General features: G+C 42.3%; 3 protein-coding genes across 3 annotated transcripts; 2 read left to right on the top strand and 1 right to left on the bottom strand.

Moving 5' to 3' along the window:
* Positions 1–114: 114 nt before the first annotated feature.
* Positions 115–2,548, bottom strand: isp2 (Type-2 ice-structuring protein). Its single transcript, NM_001140809.2, is given in 9 exon segments — positions 115–379; positions 497–596; positions 852–977; positions 1,195–1,286; positions 1,562–1,624; positions 1,875–1,931; positions 2,049–2,099; positions 2,194–2,281; positions 2,510–2,548. Coding segments are annotated over 8 exon segments (624 nt in total). The 5' UTR covers positions 2,255–2,281; positions 2,510–2,548; the 3' UTR covers positions 115–305.
* Positions 2,549–9,174: 6,626 nt separating this feature from the next.
* On the top strand, positions 9,175–14,496 carry LOC106592508 (ladderlectin). The gene is made up of 9 exons (XM_045722951.2): positions 9,175–9,439; positions 9,670–9,757; positions 9,852–9,902; positions 10,020–10,076; positions 10,469–10,519; positions 10,772–10,863; positions 12,820–12,945; positions 13,807–13,906; positions 14,090–14,496. Exons 2-9 carry the CDS (start codon positions 9,697–9,699, stop codon positions 14,161–14,163), a joined length of 612 nt encoding a protein of 203 aa, XP_045578907.1. The 5' UTR covers positions 9,175–9,439; positions 9,670–9,696; the 3' UTR covers positions 14,164–14,496.
* A 5,247-nt stretch (positions 14,497–19,743) lies between these two features.
* On the top strand, positions 19,744–24,800 carry ma7d1 (MAP7 domain-containing protein 1). The gene is made up of 7 exons (NM_001140050.1): positions 19,744–20,190; positions 20,287–20,477; positions 21,531–21,702; positions 21,908–22,914; positions 23,098–23,142; positions 24,016–24,159; positions 24,346–24,800. The coding sequence occupies exons 1-7, from the start codon at positions 19,884–19,886 to the stop codon at positions 24,367–24,369; spliced, it is 1,890 nt and encodes a 629-aa protein (NP_001133522.1). The 5' UTR covers positions 19,744–19,883; the 3' UTR covers positions 24,370–24,800.
* Positions 24,801–25,011: the final 211 nt, after the last annotated feature.

Raw genomic sequence — 25,011 nt, 5'->3', positions numbered from 1 at the left:
GTCAAATTCATTCATGCGTAGAATTAAAAAGCAAATGTACCTTTTTAAAGGCCAGAGCCGTCTTAGACAATACTGCCATCTTCCAGAAAGTACCAGCCTTTACAATGTCATAGTACTTTAAAAAAATGTTTATTACTGGAAAACAATAAAAGGTTGAGGTACATAAACGGGCAATTACATTTGAAATTGCATCACATTTAGGCCTTTGGCGAACACTTAAAGTCACTTACAGTCAGTAAACAAAGCACATGTTGAAAGCAGTTAGAAAAGGTGTCAAGCAATTAACAGCATCTTCACAATGTTGACTAACAGCGATAGTTGTGCACGCAGATGAATGGGTATTGTGTGCCACATCCGAGGTTCCTCCACCCCTGGCCCACTACCAAAGGAAAAACGACCAAAAAAAGTAATGTCAGTCATTTCATCGGCTTACAGTTCTGGGCCTATGCCCAGATGTCATTACTTTTCAGGTAACATCTTTAGGTTCATGTCTTACCAGCAGATTGCAGGTACATGCAGGAGTTGCTGGTTGCGGTGCTCTGGCTGTACCAGTTGGTGTAATACATTCCTGAGCGGTCGATCCACATCCAAGTTCCCTGAGTAAACAAAGAGTCATAAGACTTAGCTGCACTACTATCCCTTACCACTAACAGATCTGATATCATACCTAGCTGCATGATTAAAATATCAGAAGCTATTTAAACACGAGGCCCAGAGTGTTTCCCGGCCATGTGCTCTGAGGGAAAAACTCTAGGACCCAGAACTGTTTCTTGACCGGTCACTGTCAGAAAAACTTGGGGCGCTACGTATGCTTAGATGGCAGAGGTTTTCAGGGCAACCCTTTCTCACACCTGGAGGTAGAATCCACCAATCCAAGCGGTGGCTCTGTTGGCTGTTCTGGTTATCTGTTGCAGGTAACGATACTCGGGGGAGGAGCCGGCGGAGGCCAGGCTGGCGCCCAGTTCATTGCAGTGTTCCTGAAAGAAGAGCGGGGAGGTGAGGGGTGAGACACCTGTACACACTCACACAGTAGGCCTGCACATGAACAAAAGGGTTGAGCTCCCTCATAGTGACATTACAGTATACAGACACAAACGCACAGACATTTTTTGAAAGTGCACAATTTGCAGTCATAGTAACTAATTCACGTCAAGATTTTAGACACTAAATATATTACATTGAGAAGTGCGTTACCTCGGCTCCGAACCAGGACCGAGGTGTGTTCACAAACATGTAACACTTGGACTGGTAGCTGAACCATCCGTCAGGGCAGAACCTGCGTGCCTCTGTGAAGACAAAGATAAAATATAACAATGATTTGACATCGTAATACCAAGGAGTTGATATTGACAGGAGTATGAACTTTCCAAAGTAAAACGCTTGATCTCATAATGTAAAACATGAATGTTTTTTTAGTCATGCTGGTGTTTTTTCCTCTCCCTGCTGATGGGGAAACCAAAACATTATTTCATTGTGACCATGCATTGCACGGTGTACACAGGCATCAATAGTACAACCAGTGATGGTTAACTTAACATCACTCATCATGGAGAGTCCCTACCTTTATCTTTAGGTGCTGCTGCAGCCACCTCAACCTCCTCATTCTCAGCTTCTGAAAAGACACCTAAACACATAATCAGACAAGAATATCACTTTGAAAGCCACCAGCAAATCACCGACAATGAGATGTAGATTCAATATATTTATTTTCCTAGCTAATATTTTATACGTGACCTGTAGTTTAATTCATTTGTTTTGTACCAATGTGAATAAATTGTTATTGATCAGGAAATGAGGTGATGCTCAAATGAGGTGATGCTCCACAATAAACAGTGATGCTCCTGCTTGATTAAAGCCCACAGAGAAGAACTGACCTGGGGCGTCACTCAGCTTCTCCTCTGCTGCAGGAGCCTCAACCTCAACAGCCTCCTCTGCAGAAACACGGAACAAGGAAATCAATTTGACTTTCATTCAACTGGGAATTGGGAGAAGTGTTGATTCAGTGCTGTATTACTGCTCTCAATACAAACATAATTAGAGCAACAAACCTGGGGCACTTTTTGGCTCTTCTACCGCCACAGCATCGCTCTCCACAGGAACTTAAAGGGAAAAACACGACTATTGTCATTTTTCAGTAACAATGAATTACCCTGTGCTGTATTAGTGACATTGTTGAGTATTTGGCTGTCTTACCTGCTGCTGCCCTAGCAGAGAGGGCGACACAAAGTAGTGCAAAGATGATCAGAACCTTCATGGTGGTGATGATGGTGGTGCTGCTTGTCTGGATGAAAAGGGAGAGAACGTGTTGGAGAATCAACTAGAGAGAATGATACACAATCATTTCAGACTATCACTAGACAAGAGTATTTCCCCACACAAGACAACCTTAAAAATCTAGCTCAAAGTTAATCAGCACCACAGTAAATGCATACATCTAAACGGAGAAAGGGAGAGAAAATAAGCCAAGTTGAATGAGTCGACACTAGGCAACAGATGCTGTAGGACTTACCTTTTGTAGTAGGTAAATCACTGTTTTCTTCAGGTACTCTTCCTCAGGTAGGCCAGTGATGGAGTGATGAGTGGAGATTAGTACTCTCTTTATATACTGTTGTGTCCTGCAGACTTTCACTTATGCACGTGCAGTGAATGACGAAACAGCATTGGACTTTGACACTTCATGGCTTTGTGCTTATACTTCAGATGAAAAATTCAAGATTCAACCTAGACTCGGGGGTAGACATAACATAGTAAAAGTAAATCCAGGACACTCCCGTTAGTATGATATGTTACGTTTCATTTTAATTTGTGGATGTCCATAATCCGTTTCATATTATATGGTATGAATAAAATGTGTATGATATGTTACGAATTGCAATTCGTAGAATGTTATGAATTTGCAAAACATATGTTACGAATTCCAATTTGTTATGGCTAATGTTAGTTAAGTGGCTCAGTTTAGCTAGGTTGCTATTAGCTAGGTTGCTAACATTAGTCATGTTAGGGGTTAGGAGTTAGGTTAAAAGCTTAAGTTTAGGGGAAGGGTTAGCTAACATGCTAAGTAGTTGCTACGTGGCTAAAAAGTAGTAAATATTTGCTAATTAGCTCAAATGGTAAAGTTGTCCATGATAAGATTCGAACACACATCCTTTGGGTTGCTAAACATTCATGTTGTCCGCCCACTCATCCACCCCGACCAACCACCCTACTTTTATTTTTGACCAACCACCCTTCTTTCGTTTTTGCCTGAAGTAACCTGTCTTATGTAACCATACCAAATGTAACATATCATACTAATTTGGGTTTACTATGTTACGTCTAGTGTTTGAGACCAGGCTGCCAGATTAGGAATTAAAATACAGCCTTTATCAATGTCACTTACTGTGTTCCAGTAAGTGGTGGTAAAATAATAACAATGTCCTTATTGTGATCATGTCTGGAACGGTGCCCTGGAGATCACCTTTAATTCTTTGCTGACCATAAACTGCTTCCTTAACTGACTTGATGTCATCCAACGAGTGGGTCGGACTTGAAAAAATGTTCTGTTTCAGACTAACTTAAATGTATCATCAATATGTGGTGATTGGAATGGTATCAAACCCATGGAACGCATGTGTTTCCAGCCATTACTATGAGCCCGTCCTCCCCATTTAAGGTGCCACCAGCTGCCTGTGTCGTAAGTAGCCATGGCTTCTACGAGCCGGAACGCCTCATAGGAGCAGGAGCCTATCTCCTGTTTCTGCAGTGTGAAGCAGCTTGGAAAAGATGCTAGTCTATTGCAAGGCCTAACCCCTAATCTATCTCCTTAATGCTGAATGCCAAGCAGAGATGCATTGGGTCCAGTTTTTTAGTAAAATTCAGCCAGCGATTGAACTCCAAACCTGCCAACTTCAGGGCAGACACACTAACCACAAGGCCAGTATATATATTAGGGGAGATGTAAAACACCATAGATTGAAAACTAATCTGTTTGGGTTGGTTTTCTAGACACAGATTAAACATACTCCTGGACTGAAAACCAAGCTTTTCCAACCGTCTGAAGGAGTTCTCACAAATGCTGAGCACTTGTTGGCTGCATTTCCTTCACTCTGCAGTCCAACTCATCCCAAACCATCTCAATTGGGTTGAGATCGGGTGATTGTGGAGGCCAGGTCATCTGATGCAGCACTCCATAACTCTCCTTGGTCAAATAGCCCTTACACAGCCTGGAGGTGTGTTTTGGGTCATTGTCCTGTTGAAAAACAAATGATAGTCCCACCAAGCGCAAACCAGTTGGGATGGTGAATCCCTGCAGAATGATGTGGTAGCCATGCTGGTTAAGTGTGCCTTGAATCCTAAATAAATCACCAACAGTGTCACCAGAAAAGCACCATCACACCACCTCCTCCATGCTCCACACATGCAGAGATCATTTAGTCTACTGTTGGTGTCCACATCACCAACGATCTGTCATGGTCCAAACACCAAGACAGTCATGAAAAGGGCACGACAAAACCTTTTTGCCCTCAGGAGACTGAAAAGATTTAGCATGGGTCCCCAGATCCTCAAAAAGTTATACAGCTGCACCATCAAGAGTATCCTGACCGGTTGCATCACCACCTGGTATGGCAACTGCTCGGCATCTGACCGTAAGGCGCTACAGAGGGTAGTGCGTACGCCCCAGTACATCACTGGGGCCAAGCTTCCTGCAATCCAGGACCGATATAATAGGTGGAGTCAGAGGAAAGCCCATCAAATTGTCAGAGACTCCAGTCACCAAAGTCATAGACAGTTTTCTCTGCTTACTGCACGGCAAGCGGTACCAGAGTGCCATGTCTAGGACCAAAAGGCCCCCCCCCCCCAATTTGTTTTGTACACTGCTGCTACTCGCTGTTTATTATCTATGCATAGTCACTTCACCCCTACCTACAGTGGGGGGGAAAAGTATTTGATCCCCTGCTGATTTTGTACGTTTGCCCACTGACAAAGAAAAGATCAGTGAGACAGAATAACAACAAAAATATCCAGAAAAACGCATGTCAGAAATGTTATGAATTGATTTGCATTTTAATGAGGGAAATAAGTATTTGACCCCTCTCAATCAGAAAGATTTTTGGCTCCCAGGTGTCTTTTATACAGGTAAAGAGCTGAGATTAGGAGCACACTCTTAAAGGGAGTGCTCCTAACCGCAGCTTGTTACCTGTAAAAAAAGACACCTGTCCACAGAAGCAATCAATCAATCAATCAGATTCCGAACTCTCCACCATGGCCAAGACCAAAGAGCTGTCCAAGGATGTCAGGGACAAGATTGTAGACCTACACAAGGCTGGAATGGGCTACAAGACCATCGCCAAGCAGCTTGGTGAGAAGGTGACAACATTTGGTGCGATTATTCGCAAATGGAAGAAACACAAAATAACTGTCAATATCCCTCGGCCTGGGGCTCCATGCAAGATCTCACCTCCTGGAGTTGCAATGATCATGAGAACCGTGAGGAATCAGCCCAGAACTACACGGGAGGATCTTGTCAATGATCTCAAGGCAGCTGGGACCATAGTCACCAAGAAAACAATTGGTAACACACTACGCCGTGAAGGACTGAAATCCTGCAGTGCCCGCAAGGTCCCCCTGCTCAAGAATACATATACATGCCCGTCTGAAGTTTGCCCATGAACATCTGAATGACTCAGAGGACAACTGGTGAAAGTGTTGTGGTCAGATGAGACCAAAATGGAGCTCTTTGGCATCAACTCAACTCGCCGTGTTTGGAGGAGGAGGAATGCTGCCTATGACCCCAAGAACACCATCTCCACCATCAAACATGGAGGTGGAAACATTATGCTTTGGGGGTGTTTTTCTGCTAAGGGGGACAGGACAACTTCACAGCATCAAAGGGACGATGGACGGGGCCATGTACCGTCAAATCTTGGGTGAGAACCTCCCTCCCTCAGCCAGGGCATTGAAAATGGGTCGTGGATGGGTATTCCAGCATGACAATGACCCAAAACACACGGCCAAGGCAACAAAGGAGTGGCTCAAGAAGAAGCACATTAATGTCCTGGAGTGGCCTAGCCAGTCTCCAGACCTTAATCCCATAGAAAATCTGTGGAGGGAGCTGAAGGTTTGAGTTGCCAAACGTCAGCCTCGAAACCTTAATGACTTGGAGAAGATCTGCAAAGAGGAGTGTGACAAAATCCCTCTTGAGATGTGTGCAAACCTGGTGGCCAACTACAAGAAACGTCTGACCTCTGTGATTGCCAACACGGGTTTTGCCACCAAGTACTAAGTCATGTTTTGCAGAGGGGTCAAATACTTATTTCCCTCATTAAAATGCAAATCATTTTATAACATTTTTGATATGCGTTTTTCTGGATTTTTTTGTTGTTATTCTGTTTCTCACTGTTCAAATAAACCTACCATTAAAATTATAGACTGATAATTTTTTTGTAAGTGGGCAAACGTACAAAATCAGCAGGGGATCAAATACTTTTTCCCCCCACTGTACATGTACAAATTACCTCTAACCTGTACCCCCACACACTGAACCCCTGTATATAGCCTCGTTATTGTTATGTTATTGTGTTACTTTTTATAATTTTTAAAATTTTGTTTATTTGGTACATATTTTCTTAACTCTTCTTGAACTGCACTGTTGGTTAAGGGCTTGTAATTAAGCATTTCACGGTAAGGTCTACACTTGTTGTATTCGGCGCATGTGACAAAGTTTGATTTGATTTGTTCTGACTTGGTGGTGCACATGTAGCTGAAAACCTGTTTTAAAGAAATGTAATCATCAAATATTGTAAGAGCTTTCATTGTCTGCTTATATGCCCTCTTTATTTATCCTACAGTTCTGACTTGATGTACAGGGCGAATACTGTAAGAACAGCCCATGTTCTGAATTCTGTCGCTGTACATTTCAAAAGTGCTTAACAAATAGTTATATTGCCAACGTCCGTCCTAGCTCGCTCATTAATGTCTTAATCGAAATTACGGCTTGCCTCTTATCCACTTGTCACCCCCTTATGCCATAGTTTGTACATCTCAATTGTCAGTTGAAACCACATTTGTTTAAGCAAGTCAGCCATATCAGCTATGTTTTTTTAAAAGGCAGTAAATGAGGCTGTATGAACTGTTTTTTTCCCCCACCAATATTTACATGCCAAAATCACCACTGTATACAGTATATATATATATATATATATATATATATATATATATATATACACACACACACACACACACACACACAAAAGTATGTGGGCACCCCTTCAAATTAGTGGATTCAGCTATTTCAGCCACACTTGTTACTGACAGGTGTATAAAATCCATAGACAAACATTGGCAGTAGAATGACCTTACTGAAGAGCTCAGTGACTTTCAACTTGGCACCGTCATAGGATGCCACCTTTCCAACAAGTCAGTTTGATCACCATTCGCAATGTCAAGCTTTGGCTGGAGTGGTGTAAAGCTCGCCGCCATTGGACTGGAGAAGTGGAAACGCGTTCTCTGGAGTGATGAATCACGCTTCACCATCTGGCAGTCGGATGGACGAATCTGGGTTTGGCGGATGCCAGGAGAACGCTACCTCCCCCAATTCATAGTGCCAACTGTAAAGTTTGGTGGAGGAGGAATAATGGTCCGGGGCTGTTTTTCATGGTTCGAGCTAAGCCCTTTGGTTCCAGTGAAGGGAACTCTTAACGCTACAGCATACAATGACGATTCTGTGCTTCCAACTTTGTGGCAACAGTTTGGGGAAGGCCCTTTCCTGTTCTAGCATGACAATGCCCCCATGCACAAAGCGAGGTCCATACAGAAATGGTTTGTCGAGATCGGTGTGGAAGAACTTGACTGGCCTGCACAGAGCCCTGACCTCAACCCCATTGAACACCTTTGGGATGAATTGGAACGCCAACTGCGAGCCAGGCCTAATCACCCAACATTAGTGCCCGACCTCACTAATGCTCTTGTGGCTGAATGGAAGAAAGTCCCCGCAGCAATGGTCCAACATCTAGTGGAAAGCCTTCCCAGAAGAGTGGAGGCTGTGTTGCATATGGTTCTATGTCTCTAGGTGTGACTTAGGCTGTTGTCATCTACTATGTCATGTTGTCAGTAAAGCTTTATTGTAAATGTGGATTGTCTTTTCAAGAAATAAGATAAAGACATTCCATACAGGATGGAAATTGGTCTACTGCTTTTGTCCCTCCAATATATAAACATACATTGAAGGGGCAATCTGCTGTTTCTACATCCATTTTTGGACTAATAAGTTAATGCTATGTACCCATTGATTCTTGAAGAATGGAACTTATAAAGGATGAGTTTAGGTCAACTGTCAAACCCCATCATATTCCAAAATAGAAGTTTGTTTTACTTCAATGATTGTAAATAAAGTAAGTATAAACAAACACTATATAGCCTCAAAACATGGCTAAAACTATAATTTTGATGGAAGGTCAATTTCAGAGTGGTGACATTTTTACAACCACATCCCTCAGCTTTTTACAGGAACAGGGCGGGGACGAGGATTTGTTATTGTTTCAACTGGTGATTGCCGCTTTAAGTTGGAGAGACTGGAAATGTTAGACAAACCGCTGCAAAAGACCAATAAAGTGTTTATAACTAAACGAACATACCCCTACGTTATCTCAAGGTCAAAAGTGCTGATAAAAACGTACTGTAAATTGAATCTATCCATGTCCGTATTGATTTTCCATGTTTGAAATTTCCTTATCACAATTATGGTTTTATCATCACTTACTGGAACACACCTTCAAAAAGGGACTTGTCCTTGATAAATGCTGTATTTGAATTCGAAATCAGATCTGAAGTACATTTTACATTTTTACATTTTAGTCATTTAGCAGACGCTCTTATCCAGAGCGACTTACAGTAGTGAATGCATACATTTTTTTTTGTACTGGCCCCCCGTGGGAAGTACGTACACAAAGCCATATAGTATATATAAAATGTATAATATAATGATATTGGTATTATATTGACATTGATGATACTGCTTTAATTTTGTATTTCATTTAAGTCAAACTAAATCCTTTCATGTCTGACCCACTCATTGGATGAAAAGGAAATGGTTTATGGTCGGGAAATAATAAACGTGACGTCCTTGGCAAAGTTCCACACATGATCACAATAAGGACATTTCTATTATTTTGCAATCTCTTACAGGAACACACCTTCAAACAGGGGCTGGCCATGTTCTGCTGGCATTGAAAATGCTGTATTTGAAATCCTAGTATGGAATTTTTCATCTGAAGTATAAATACAAAATCATTAACCATCAAAGTCCAATGCTGTTTCGTAATTCACAGCACGTGCGTCAGTGAAATCATGCTGGACAGAACAGTACATAAACAGCGGAGAAATCTCCACTCATCACTCCATCACTGGCCTACCTGAGGAAGAGTACCTGAGGAGAACAACAGTGATTTACCTACTACAACAGGTAAGAGTCCTATAGTGTCTGTTCCCGAGTGTCGACTCATTCAACTTGGCTTATTTTCTCTCCCTTTCTCCGTTTAGATGTATGCATTTACTGTGGTGGTGATTAACTTTGAGCTAGATTTTTAAGGTTGTCTTGTGTGGGGAAATACTCTTGTCTAGTGATAGTCTGAAATGATTGTGTATCATTCTCTCTAGTTGATTCTCCAACACGTTCTCTCCCTTTTCATCCAGACAAGCAGCACCACCATCATCACCACCATGAAGGTTCTGATCATCTTTGCACTACTTTGTGTCGCCCTCTCTGCTAGGGCAGCAGCAGGTAAGACAGCCAAATACTCAACAATGTCACTAATACAGCACAGGGTAATTCATTGTTACTGAAAAATGACAATAGTCGTGTTTTTCCCTTTAAGTTCCTGTGGAGAGCGATGCTGTGGCGGTAGAAGAGCCAAAAAGTGCCCCAGGTTTGTAGCTCTAATTATGTTTGTATTGAGAGCAGTAATACAGCCCTGAATCAACTCCTCTTCGAATTCCCAGTTGAATGAAAGTCACATTTATTTCCTTGTTCCGTGTTTCTACAGAGGAGGCTGTTGAGGTTGAGGCTCATACAGCAGAGGAGAAGCTGAGTGACGCCCCAGGTCAGTTCTTCTCTGTGGGCTTTAATCAAGCAGGAGCATCACTGTCTATTGTGGAGCATCACCTCATTTGAGCATCACCTCATTTCCTGATCAATTACAATTACTTCACATTGAAATCTGCTGCAAATACTATTTGTACATATTTGCACGAATTGAGTGTGAGATTGTATTGTGTGTTATGTGCCTCATTTGTTGCTAAATTATATTTGAGGCATTCTGTTTTTCCCGACTTCACATAGGTACGAAACAAACGATTTTAACTACCTGTCACCTATAAAATATACCTATGAAAACAAACATATTTATATAGGATCTATAACTCCCTGACATAGTGATTTGGTGATGGCTAAATAGTACTATTGAGGACTGTTTTATTGTGTGTGCTTTTCCAGAGGAGGAAGTACAGACTGGGGCTGTTGAAGAGGTGGCTGCGGCACCTAAAGGTATATTGACACATTTTATGGTGAATGATGTAAAATAACTATCACTTTTACTGGTTCTACGATTGCGGACTTTTTGTACATCGTGCAATGCGTGGTCACGTAATGAAAGACAAGTGTTTTTTGGTTTTCTGTTAGCAGGGAGGGAAAAAACACCAGTATGACTGGTGAGATCAAAGTTCATACTCCTGTCAATATCAACTCCTTGGTATTACGATGTCAAATAATTGTTGTATTTTATCTTCGTCTTCATAGCGGCACGCAGGTTCTGCCCTGACGGATGGTTCAGCTACCAGTCCAAATGTTACATGTTTGTGAACACTCCTCGGTCCTGGTTCGACGCTGAGGTAATTCATGCACTTCTCAATTTAATATAGGCCTATTTAAAGCGTCTAAAAGCTTGATATAAATTCCTAACTATTTTATTTAACCTTTATTTTATCAGGGGGTCATACTGAGACCGATGTCTCTTTTACAGATGAGCCCTGAATTACATAAATTACAGAAAAACACACATATAAATACAAAATGCAAGCAAAAAGAAAAACACAGTCATAAAAACAAACACATTCATCAGTAATAAGGTTCTCAATCAGCTTTCTGAATTGCCCTAGAGACACCAGAACATCAAATTTAAGAACATGTTGATTATGATTTACCTAACTCAGTGGAGACCAAAGGAATTTCCAGTTAGCCATCCCGAGACCGGGTGTGGTAACTCGTATGTGTAAGGTTTAGTAAGGATGTTAGGTACAGTGGGACTTTTCGTAAAAGGGCTTCAGAAATGAAAACATAGCAATGTAGATAAGCTATATTATGTAGGCCTACTATAATAGCAAAGTATGCTTTTTCAAAATGACTGTGCGTTTGTATGTATATAGACTATTAACATAATTCAAGAGAACAACGTAGTGTATAAAGAGCGGCTAGCACTAAAGCAGCGCAAAATGTCAGATAGGCCTAAAGGTGTTTTTTCCCCTCTCCTCTCCAATGTCGGGTGGTCATGGGCCTTTTTGGCTAATCTTAATTTCCCCTTCTCTCCCCAATCCCCATTCGATTTGAATGTGACTTGTTGGCCTAGGAATAACCTACTCTTTCATGATCAACTATCGAATGAATATAGTCTATAGGCCTAATGGAGTTCCATCTCAGAAAGTTGTTTGCTAATAGCGTAGATAAAACGTAGTAGCTATAGTAATAATGAAAGCGAGAACAAACAATTGCAAGATAGACTAATCGAATAGGAAGTTTAAACAAACCTGGTAGGGCTGCGTGTGTTTAGGCTGCTTGACTAAAGTGTTGGCAAAATTCCTTTCTTATCCAATATTATAAGCCTACACATAGACTGCTGTCCATAAAAGTTGCCGTAGCCTAAACGTTACTTTGACAAGTTAAACGTATAATCTAATATTTTGGATAATATTGTCGGAAGTGTTTATGCATGTCCTTGAATTGCGTAACGGGCAATATAAACCCGCGCAGCATCAATAGCAGGAACAGAAAATAAATGATGAGTCTGTCGGAATTGTCTCACGAACAACTTTATTTTCAATAACTTACAAATTGTGCATTTATATATAAAGTGAACAATAATCAGATAAAACAAATTATTATTTAGCCTATAATATTCTTTATAACACTGAATTGGCTTCGGCTAAAAACCCTATAGGCCGATAATTATCCTTTGGCTATATGCCTTTTGCCTACCTAACTGTAAAAATCCTAAATACAATCAGATAAAACAAATCGATATTTATAGCATACTTCATAACACTTTTTACAAAAATAACATTGGCTTTATGCTAAAAACGAATAGGCTTTAGGACATGCATTTTGCCTATCGAACTGTACAAGTACTAAATAAGCCTATAGGCGTACACGTTATAAAATAAATATAGCAGCCTAAATTAAATAAGTAGCCTACGAAAATAACCTAAATTAGTGCAAATAAATAAACAGTGCAAAAAGTCTTTCAAGATTTGACAGAATATTTAGCCTATTCTATAGGTTATGTCTTTCGAATAAGACGTATCTGGATTTGAATAGGCCTAAAGGCTACATTTAAAATTAAATAAAAAAGTGCAATTAGGAACCATTAAGTGTACCTGTCTCACCCCTGCCTCCCCTCTCTGACGTGAATTAGTTACTATGACTGCAAATTGTGCACTTTAAAAATGTCTGTGCGTTTGTGTCTGTATACTGTAATGTCACTATGAGGGAGCTCAACCCTTTTGTTCATGTGCAGGCCTACTGTGTGAGTGTGTACAGGTGTCTCACCCCTCACCTCCCCGCTCTTCTTTCAGGAACACTGCAATGAACTGGGCGCCAGCCTGGCCTCCGCCAGCTCCTCCCCCGAGTATCGTTACCTGCAACAGATAACCAGAACAGCCAACAGAGCCACCGCCTGGATCGGTGGATTCTACCTCCAGGTGAGAGAAAGGGTTGCCTTGAAAACCTCCGCCATCTAAGCATAAGCAGGGCCCCGAGTTTTTCGACATAGTGACCTGACCAGAAACAATTCTTGGTCCCAGAGTTTTCCCCTCCAAGAACAAGAAAAACTCTGTGCCTCAGCATAAGCTTCTGATATTTGAATCATGCCGCTAGGTATGATATCAGATCTGTTAGAGGTAAGGGACAGCAGTGCAGCTTGTGGTGGTTAATTTCTTTACTATCAAATGAGGGGAGACGAACTTATCACTCAAGTCAGAGCTATACTTAAACTAAATATTTATTCACGTATTAATAAGGGGTCAGTACAACACACACACATAAAGTTAATCGATTGAGTGCTCTACGATAATGATGGATGGTCAACGAATCACCCTCAGATGATTTGTTGAGAGCCCCGAGACAAAAGTACAAAGGTCTTTTATAGCCAAGATACACCCCTTTCAACCTACATGATGAACAACAGATGTATGGAATGGGTCACAAGGTTAAGACTAGTATGAAATATACTTATAATTCACAGCAGACAGTATCTGCTGTAAAAACAGTTATCTTTGTGTAGAGACCAGGTCTGGCCCTGGGGTCATCTCTCCCAGGTACTATATAGAACAGAAACATTAACTCATGCTATGGAATGCGGTCTCTTTAGGTTTTATCACCCAAAAGACATCGTAAATCTCCTGTCCATGTTATCTGCCAGAGGCACGCTTTCATTTCACAATAGAGTTATAGGAACCCTCTAGTCTGTTGCAAAAAACAGCCATTTGATGCAATAAAAGTATTATCTTGCAATTTTGCTCTCACAAGCTGTAGCTAAGTCTTATGACTTTTTGTTTACTCAGGGATATTGGATGTGGATCGACCGCTCAGGAATGTATTACACCAACTGGTACAGCCAGAGCACTGCAACCAGCAACTCCTGCATGTACCTGCAATCTGCTGGTAAGACATGAACCTAAAGATGTTCAGCCTGGTCTCATGGACTAGACGTAACATAGTAAATGTAAATCCGGAACACTCAAATTAGAATGATATTACCTGAAAAGTAATGACAGGTAGCCTGGTCCCAGAACTGTATGACGTGTTAAAATATGCCAGATAAGATTTTTGTTTGTCTTTTTGTAGTGGGCCAGGGCTGGAGGAACCTCGGATGTGGCACACAATACCCATTCATCTGCGTGCACAACTATCGCTGTTAGTCAACATTGCGAAGATATTGCTAATTGCTTGACACCTTTTCTAACTGCTTTCAACATGTGCTTTGTTTACTTCTGACTGTAAGTGACTTTAAGTGTTCGCCAAAGGGCTAAATGTGATGCAATTTCAAATGTAATTGCCCATTTATGTACCTAAACCTGTATTGTTTTCACTGTAATAATATTATTTTAAGTACTTTATGACATTGCAAAGGCTAGTACTTTCCGGAAGATGGCAGTATTGTCTACGATAATCTCTGGCTCTTAAAAGGGGCAATATAACAACATGGATATGGTGCTTTTTGTTGACAGCATAAAATGGGATGAGAAAAGGTTTGAGATGACTGAAAGTCTGGAAAATCTTCAATGTATTTATTTAGTCTTTATTGAGCCTGCCTTTGGCTTGGCTAAGGCTGTTAAATCTAGCAAAGGGTGTGGATAGAGGTGTGTTTGGATGGGACATTTGGCACAGAATGTTTTAACGGCCTTATTTGGAGAAGAGGGTTTCCAATAAGCAACGGTAAAAAACGTCGCTTACAAATCAAATTGTATTTGTCACATGCGCCGAATACATGTGTAGTAGACCTTACAGTGACCTTACAGTAGACCTTACAGTGAAATGCTTCCTTATAAGCCCTTAACCAACAGTGCAGTTCAAGAAGAGTTAAGAAAATATGTACCAAATCAACAAAAGTAAAAAAAGATATAAAAAGTAACACAATAACAACAATAATGAGGCTATATACAGTTACAGTTAGGAAAAATAATTAAAGTATTTACTAAATAAACTGAAGTCAAATTTAAGGGCAACAATAAAATAACAGTAGCAAGGCTATATACAGGGTGTACCAGTACAGAGTCAATGTGTGGGGGCACAGGTTAGTCAAGGTAATTAAGGTAACTCGCGTTTAAGGTCATATGTACATGTAGGTAAAGTGATTATGCGAAGATAATAACAGAGTAGCAGCAGCGTAAAAAGGGGTGGGAGTGGCGGGGGGTCAATACAAATAGTCCAGGTAGCCTTTTGATTATCTGTTCAGCTGTCTTATTGCTTGTGGGTAGAAGCTGTTAAGAAGCCTTTTGGACCTAGACTTGGTGCTCCGGTACTGCTTGCCGTGCGGTAGCAGAGAGAACAGTCTATGACTAGGGTGTCTGGAGTCTTTGGCAATTTTTAGGGCCTTCCTCTGACACCACCTGGTATAGAGGTCCTGGATGGCAGGAAGCTTAACCCCAGTGATGTACTGGGCTGTAGTGCCTTGCGGTCGGAGGCCGAGCAGTTGCCATACTAGGCAGTGATGCAACCAGTCAGGATGCTCTCGATGGTGCAGCGGATCACGTTGTTTTGGTCATTCTATATCTGTGGTAAAAACAATAAACATATATGATGTACTGGAAATTAATCGTTTTACTTTGCACAAGATCTTGAGACTAATACAACCTCCATATAGTTTGTCTGGGGTTAAGATTACTCCAGTGCTCAGTTAATAACTGCTAGCTTGCTAGCCCCGGTCTGCTAACTGCTAGCTTGTTAACCCCGGCCTACTAACTGCTAGCTTATTAGCCCCGGCCTGCTAACTGTCTGAATCGCCATGTCCCCAGCCAGCCCAACCTCTCATTGGACCCATATGATCACTTGGCTACGCATGCTTCTCTCTAATATCAATATGCCTAGTCCATTACTGTCCTGGTTAGTGATTACTGTCTTATTTCACTGTAAAGCCTCTAGGCCTGCTCAATATGCCTTAACCAACCATGTTGTTCCACCTCCTACGTATGTGATGACATCACCTGGTTTAAACGTCTCTAGAGACTATATCTCTCTCATCATTACTCAGTGCTTAGGTTTACCTCCAATGTACTCACATCCTACCTTACCTTTGTCTGTACACTATGCCTTGAATCTATGCTATCGTGTCCAGAAACCTGCTCATTTTACTCTCTGTTCCGAACGTGCTAGACGGCCAGTTCATGTAGCCTTGAGCCGTACTCTTATCCTACTTCTCCTCTGTTCCTCTGGTGATGTAGAGGTTAATACAGGTCCTGCAGTGCTTAGCTCCACTCCCACTCCCCAGGTGCTCTCATTTGTTGACTTCTGTAACCGTAAAAGCCTTGGTTTCATGCATGTTAACATTAGAAGCCTACTCCCTAAGTTTGTTTTACTCACTGCTTTAGCACACTCTACTAACCCGGATGTGTTAGCCGTGTCTGAATCCTGGCTTAGGAAAACCACCAAAAACCCTGAAATCTCCATCCCTAATTATAACATTTTCCACCAAGATAGAACTGCCAAAGGGGGTGGTGTTGCAATCTACTGCAGGGATAGCCTGCAGAGTTCTGTCTTACTATCCAGGTCTGTACCCAAACAATTCACCTTTCCATAAACAAGTCTCTCACTGTTGCCACTTGCTATAGACCACCCTCTGCCCCCAGCTGTGCCCTCGACACCATATGTGAATTGATTGCCCCCCATCTATCTTCTGAGCTCGTGCTACTAGGTGACCTAAACTGGGACATGCTTAACACCCCGTCCATCCTACAATCTAAGCTTGATGCCCTCAATCTCACACAAATTATCAATGAACCTACCAGGTACAACCCCAAATCCGTAAACACGGGCACCCTCATAGATATCATCCTAACTAACTCGCCCTCCAAATACACCTCTGCTGTTTTCAATCAAGATCTCAGCGATCACTGCCTCATGGCCTACATCCGTAATGGGTCTGTGATCAAACGACCACCCCTCATCACTGTCAAACGCTCCCCAAAACACTTCTGCGAGCAGGCCTTTCTAATCGACCTGGCCGGGGTATCCTGGATTGACATTGACCTCATCCCGTCAGTAGAGGATGCCTGGTTATTTTTTTAAAGTGCCTTCCTCACCATCTTAAATAAGCATGCCCCATTCAAAACATTTTGAACTAGGAATAGATATAGTCCTTGGTTCACTCCAGACCTGTCTGCCCTTGACCAGCACAAAAACATCCTGTGGCGTTCTGCATTAGCATCGAATAGCACCCGTGATATTCAACTTTTCAGGGAAGTTAGGAACAAATATAAAAAAGGCAGTAAGGAAAGCTAAGGCTAGCTTTTTCAAACAGAAATTTGCATCCTGTAGTACAAACTCAAAAAAGTTCTGGAACACTGTAAAGTCCATGGAGAATAAGAGCACCTCCTCCCAGCAGCCCAATGCTCTGAGGCTAGGAAACACTGTTACCACCGATAAATCCACTATAATTGAGAATTTCAATAAGCATTACTCTACGGCTAACCATGCTTTCCACCTGGCTACCCCTACCCCGGTCAACTGCCCGGCACCCTCCACAGCAACCCGCCCAAGCCCCCACAATTTCTCCTTCACCCAAATCCAGATAGCTGATGTTCTGAAAGAGCTGCAAAATCTGGACCCCTACAAATCAGCAGGGCTAGACAATCTGGACTCTCACTTTCTAAAATTATCTGCCGAAATTGTTGCAACCCCTATTACTAGCCTGTTCAACCTCTCTTTCGTATCGTCTGAGATTCCCAAAGATTGGAAAGCTGCCGCGGTCATCCCCCTCTTCAAAGAGGGTGACACTCTAGACCCAAACTGCTACAGACCTATATCTATCCTACCCTGTCTTTCTAAGGTCTTCAAAAGCCAAGTTAACAAACAGATTACCGACCATTTCGAATCCCACCGTACCTTCTCCGCTATGCAATCTGGATTCAGAGCTGGTTATGGGTGCACCTCAGCCACGCTCAAGGTCCTAAACGAAATCATAACCGCCATCGATAAGAGACATTACTGTGCAGCCGTATTTATCGACCTTGCCAAGGCTTTCGACTCTGTCAATCACCACATTCTTATTGGCAGACTCGACAGCCTTGGTTTCTCAAATGATTGCATCGCCTGGTTCACCAACTACTTCTCTGATAGAGCTCAGTGTGTCAAATCGGAGGGCCTGTTGTCCGGACCTCTGGCAGTCTCTATGGGGGTGCCACAGGGTTCAATTCTCGGGCCGACTCTCTTCTCTGTATACATCAATGATGTCGCTCTTGCTCCTGGTGATTCTCTGATCCACCTCTACGCAGACGAAACCATTCTGTATACTTCTGGCCCATCTTTGGCCACTGTGTTAACTAACATCCAGACGAGCTTTAATGCCATACAATTCTCCTTCCGTGGCCTCCAACTGCTCTTAAATGCAAGTCAAACTAAATGCATGCTCTTCAATCGATCACTGCCAGCACCTGCCTGCCCGCCCGTCCAGCATCACTACTCTGGACGGCTCTGAATACGTGGACAACTACAAATATCTAGGTGTCTGGTTAGACTGTAAACTCTCCTTCCAGACTCACATTAAGCATCTCTAGTCCAAAATTAAATCTAGAATCGGCTTCCTATATCGCAACAAAGCATCCTTCACTCATGCTGCCAAACATACCCTCGTAAAACTGACCATCCTACCGATCCTCGACTTCGGCGATGTCATCTATAAAATAGCCTCCAACACTCTACTCAACAAATTGGATGCAGTCTATCACAGTGCCATCTGTTTTGTCACCAAAGCCCCATACACTACCCACCACTGCGACCTGTACGCTCTCGTTGGTTGGCCCTCGCTTCATACTCGTCGCCAAACCCACTGGCTACAGGTTATCTACAAGTCTCTGCTAGGTAAAGCTCCGCATTATCTCAGCTCACTGGTTACCATAGCAGCACCCACTCGTAGCACGCGCTCCAGCAGGTATATCTCACTGGTCACCCCTAAAGCCAATTCCTCCTTTGGTCGCCTTTCCTTCCAGTTCTCTGCTGCCAGTGACTGGAACGAACTGCAAAAATCACTGAAGCTGGAGACTCATATCTCCCTCGCTAGCTTTAAGCACCAGCTGTCAGAGCAGCTCACAGATCACTGCACCTGTGCATAGCCCATCTGTAAACAGCCCATCTATCTACCTCATCCCCATAATGTATTTATTTATTTATTTATCTTGCTCCTTTGCACCCCAGTATCTCTACTTGCACATTCATCTTCTGCACATCTACAATTCCAGTGTTTAATTGCTATATTGTAATTACTTCGCCACCATGGCCTATTTATTGCCTTAACTCCCTTATCTTAATTCGTTTGCACTCACTGTAGATAGACTTTTTGTTTTCTTTTTTTTACTGTATTATTGACTGTATGTTTTGTTTATTCCATGTGTAACTCTGTGTTGCTGTATATGTCGAATTGCTATGCTTTATCTTGGCCAGGTCGCAGTTGCAAATGAGAGCTTGTTCTCAACTAGCCTACCTGGTTAAATAAAGGTGAAATAAAAAATAAATTAAAAATAGCATGATAACATGATAACCAATAACCATAATAAAAAAAACATTGATTTACTCAATGTTAAACAATGATTCTGCAAACCATAGGAATAATTCATACGCTTTTCCTCTTTAGCAAGCTGTAGTCAGAGATGACCCAAAATAATATTTATTGCTCAATTTGACTCTGGATAATGCACATTCTTGTCTCCACGCGGTAGGTGGCGCTTTTCTAGCTTTCTGAACGCTGATCGGATGCGTGCGCAAGGACACAGTTATTAAAGATGGCGGCGCATTGACAACATTCCAGGTATTCTTACAAATATTACTACTTCGTGAACAAGCTGGGGACAAAACCGTTTATTAGACGTTTTGAATCTTCATAGCTAACAGTAGTTGTGACCAGGTTTCACAAAAACAATTGTTTAAAATGTCGGTAACGCGTGTTTTGCATCAACGGATAAGCTCTGTCATGGGCATACTAGCCTCAGCTGCTGTGACCGAGATTTGCAAGTTAGTGGACGATTGCTGTGGAGCGTTACGTGTAGAAGTCTCTCAAAGCAAGGAGCAAATCCTATTGCTAGAGAAGCAACTCAGCCTGGCGGAGTCGAGGTACAGGTCGGTGAGTGGCAAAGGGCTGACGCCTGTCACCGGCGACTTACCAATAATCAACAGTTCTTCGGGCGATTCACCCGCGGCGAATGCCGATGACTCGGGCAACGCAGACGAAGACGAAGGTAGGCTACCGATTTTTCTAAATGCCTGTTGTCCGCCTTTGAGCTAATGATTTGCCAATAATTGGTCAAGTTGACCTCTCACTCTCTCTTTTCCAGTTAACAATCTTGAGGTGGACGGTGTCAATGGCAATCAGCATTCTCTGTGGAAAGAGGTATCCACAGTACCAACTGATGAGGCTGGGCCCCCCACACTGATTCCTGGCCGCATAGTCAGTTCCAATGAGAACACTGGGCCCCCTGCAATGACCCCTGACCCCATAGTCACTTCCAGTGACATACCAAGAAAGGTAAGAAACTGTACACATAGTAAAAAAAACATTTGTGGATAGAAATATACTATATATACAAAAGTATGTGGACACCCCTTCAAATTAGTGGATTCGGCTATTTCAGCCACACCATTGTTGACAGGTGTATAAAATCGAGCACACCGCCATGCAATCTCCATAGACACACATTGGCACTGTAATGGCCTTACTGAAAAGCTCATTGACTTTTAACATGGCACCGTCATAGGATGCCACCTTTCCAAGAAGTCAGTTTGTCAAAATTTTGCCCTGCTAGAGCTGCCCCGATCAACTGTCAGTGCTGTTATTGTGAAGTGGAAAAGTCTAGGAGCAACAATGGCTCAGCCGCGAAGTCGTAGTCCACACAAGTTCACAGAAGGGGACCGCTGAAGCGCGTAGAGCGTAAAAATCGTCTGTCCTTGTTTCAACACTCACTACCAAGTACCAACTGCCTCTGGAAGCAACGTCAGCACAATAACTGTTAATCAGAAGCTTCATGAAATGGGTTTCCATGGCAGAGCAGCCACATACAAGCCTAAGATCACCATGCACAGTGCCAAGCGCCGGCTGAAGTGGTGTAAAGCTCGCCGCCATTGGACTCTGGAGCAGTGGAAACTCGTTCTCTGGAGTGATGAATCACACTTCACCATCTGGCAGTCCAAAGGAAGAATCTGCCTGCCCCAATGTGTAGTATTAACTGTAATGTTTGGTGGAAGTGGAATAATGGTCTGGGGCTGTTTTTATAGTGGAAGGCCTGTTATAACAGCAAAGGGGGGGGATCAACTCCAAATGCCCATGATTTTGGGATTAGATGTTAGACGAGCAGGTGTCCACATACTTTTGATAATGTTGTGTAGAGTCGACAGGACATGGCTTTCTGATATATTAATGTAGGAAACAAAGAATTGTCATTTCTATACATAACATTTTGTATCTGCTTGTTGCTGAACTATTGGTCCCCAATTTGGGACCATGTAGAATTTGCATCTATGGATTTTCTGACCATTTCGTCTTTATTTTTGACTATTCAATATTGTCTATGTTTTTCCACAGCAACATATTACCAGTTTCCGAGTTGGCGAATCTCCCAAGATACAACCATGCACCACGTGCTGCTCCCTCTACCACTGCCCCTTCTGCCGACCGTCTGCATTCAAACCCAACGAGTTACACCGGATCATCCCACACATCCAGAGCCACCTGAAAAGTGCCGTTCAGAATGACGGTGAGGGGAACTTTGGAAAACGCAATGTCAGAAAATAACGATTGCCTTGTACTCAGTAATGCTTTGTAGTTGTTCAATTGAGTTGTTCGAATGCCAACCACCCAACATGTGCTAATGTCCTTATACACTTGACTTTTTAAAGTCACTATCTAACCTTCTTTTTTTTTAATATACTGACTGTTTTATTGTCACCTTTTTCTGTCAGAGTACATCGTCTACAACTGCAAACTGACGTGCAGAGACTACCCTCACTACCACTGCAGCTATTGTGACCATGTTCTCTGCAGAAAAGCGTTGTTTATAGAACATTTCAGAGCTTGCAGAAAGCGGAACGGGACTCAAAGACCTGCCGGTGTCCAAGCTCAATCTCCATCTGTTGCTCCTCCCCTCCAGCAACATCCCTCTCCAGCCCGGAGACCTATCGCCCCTGCAACATCCACACCTGTCCTGCCTCTCACATCTATACCTGCCGTCCCTTCCAGTTCCAGACCTGCCACCCCTCCGAGATTACCAGTCGCTCTTCAAACTCTAAACACAGACACACCTCCAATAGAAAAACCAGATGCTTCTGCCAGTCACAATCCGGTCACACGCCAGGATTCGGAACCCTCCTCGCCCGAAGCGTACAGCTGCCCGCCGACGCCGCAGATTGAGACCGAGAGACCGCAAAGACCTTCTCAAAGGGACGTAGTTCCTGTGCAGACTCAGTGTGACCACTGCGGCATCATCCTGAACAAGAAGAACTTCAAGGTTCACATGAAGAGGAAACACCACGAAGAGTACATCGCTGCAGAGAACGAGGAGGCCCTGAGGAGATACCTGGCCGAATCCAAGATGGACGTGCCACCCTGGTGCCGTGCCACCAAGGTCCAGTGCGATCTCTGCGGAATCAGGCTGAATAAGAAGAATTTCAAGAACCATATGAAGAGGAAACACAAGGTGAACGTGACGGCGTCGGCCTTCCAGGAAGCTTTCGACAGGTGCCTGGGTGAACAAGGCCTGTTGGTGGTCGAGAGCTCGTTTCCCGGCTACACTTATACTAGGACGCAGGAAAGAGGAAGGCGGAGGGAAGAGCGTGACGATGACCTCTTTCCGGACATCGACATGGAAGAAGAACAAAGCGACAGGTTCCCAGACGCCGGCGCGCTACTGGCCCAGGAAACGGACCTGGCGACCCAGCAGTCGCAAGGCGAGAGAGTGCTATCTGGAATGGTACGCTGCCAATGGTTGGGTTTAAAGCGGGTTTAATATGGTTGGGTTTAAAATGGTTGGGCTTATAGGGGAGAGTGGTAGGCCAAATGAAAAGACAATGTCTGATTATGTCACAGATTCAATACAACTCAGAGATCAGTACTCTAGAACCTAGCTATTCACTCACCTCTTCTTTATTCCCAGAATCCCCAGAGGTACCATGGTCTGGGTAAACCTCATCTCCTGGAGGTAAGTAACAGTACCTGTAGATTTATCTCACCTAGAACTGGCAGAAAATCACTTTCCTTCTTTCCTAATATCAGATTTAAATCAAAGTTTATTTGTCACGTGCGCCGAATACAAAAGGTGTAGACCTTACAGTGAAATGCTTACTTACAGGCTCTAACCAATATTGCAAAAAAGGTATTAGGTGAACAATAGGTAAGTAAAGAAATAAAACAACAGTAAAAAGACAGGCTATATACAGTAGCAAGGCTATAAAAGTAGCGAGGCTACATGCAGACACTGGTTAGTCTGACTGATTTAAGTTGTATGTACATGTCGATATGGTTAAAGTGACTATGCATTATATGATGAACAGAGAGTAGCAGTAGCGTAAAAGAGGGGTTGGTGGGTGGGACACAATGCAGATAGCCCGGTTAGCCAAACCGCTGACTCTTTGTTTTTGATTCTCCATACATGATGCAACTGAAAATAACGTTTAGATTACCATTCATATAATAAATATACTTATGTTATGTTGATTCCTCACGAATCTAGAACCAAAACAATACCATGATTTGGGGTATATTCACAATGTAATCTATACAAGGGTTCTTAATTATGATTTAAGATACAAATGTCAACAATCCTTCCTCCAAAGGACACTAATATAGATTTAATTGAGTGAAAATCCCCCAAATTATAATTTTTGGCTCTAGTTTTGTGAGGAATCACCCATAAATGCCTTCTAAAGTTTGACATGTAGCCTACCTAGTGACTTTCCTGGCCTCTTTTATATACAACACCACTGCTGTAGGAACCGAATGTTCAACAACAAACACTTGACCAAAATAGGCAGCTAAAACACTGGAACCATTGAATTGATTCACTTTCTTGCAGCTTCCTCTTGAGTCGCTGGTGTGGATCTTCCGGGACGTGCTGCGTGTGGATGGGAAGAGAGGCTACTGGAACCTGTCTCTGGTCTGCAGAACCTTCAATGCCATCCTGACAAATGAAATCATCAGGAAGTACTCCACAGGGAAGGTTAGTATCGACAACAACATGCGTCTAAAAAAAAAAAGCATATGGTAAACGGGCAAGAACAAAAAATAATCATTCATTCAGTGTCATGCAGTGTTCTGAGGACAATTTCATGTACCATATGTTTCCCCAAAAATCTTTCCAGATAAAGGAACGTGTCTGACAATCTGTTCTGTGTTTAATTTCCAGAGATCTGATCCTGAACCCCAGTAGTTACTGAAAGGAGAAGCCAGTACATTGAGGTTACAGGTTACTGTGAATGGCATAATATGCTTACTGCATACACACCTATTACTAATGTTATTACTACCAATGTTTATTTTTTATTTACAACGTTCTCATTTATTGTAAAAACAAAAAGCAAAATGTTATTTAGTTGTTTTGCTATCGCTGAGGACTATCTGAAATCCCATTGGCTATTTTATCCATTCTATTTTCAGATTTTGTGTATCTTTCTACTCTTACATTGTTCAGAGTTAGAGTGCGTTCTCAGTGCAGTGCTTCAGTTTGGAGACTACTAACCCTTAGCCTACTCATCAAATTACTTACTTTTATTTGAAGGAATGTATTTATTCCTTTATAATTCAGTTGTATGCTGATTTTGTATTTTTATACTTGAACTAAATAGTAAAATAATTTTTGGATGACAGTGTGTGTTTGATTTAATTCACAACAGGCTGATTTTTAAAACATTTGATTCATTTTTAGTAGGAGCAACATACAATATGATTCAGCAGCAGGTGGCAATGTTGGAACATAAGTCGTGTGTGTAAGCTACCTTTATTTTGAAAAGCCAACCTTTATTTCGAAAAAATTATCCAGGAAGTAGCCGAAAAATGTTTGTTTATGGAAAAA

This window comes from Salmo salar, chromosome 08, assembly GCF_965601325.2.
Source record: "Salmo salar chromosome 08, fSalSal1, whole genome shotgun sequence".
Classification (NCBI taxonomy): domain Eukaryota; kingdom Metazoa; phylum Chordata; class Actinopteri; order Salmoniformes; family Salmonidae; genus Salmo; species Salmo salar.
The sequence above is the reverse complement of the archived record's forward strand: the minus strand, read 5'-3'. Positions and strand labels throughout refer to the sequence as shown.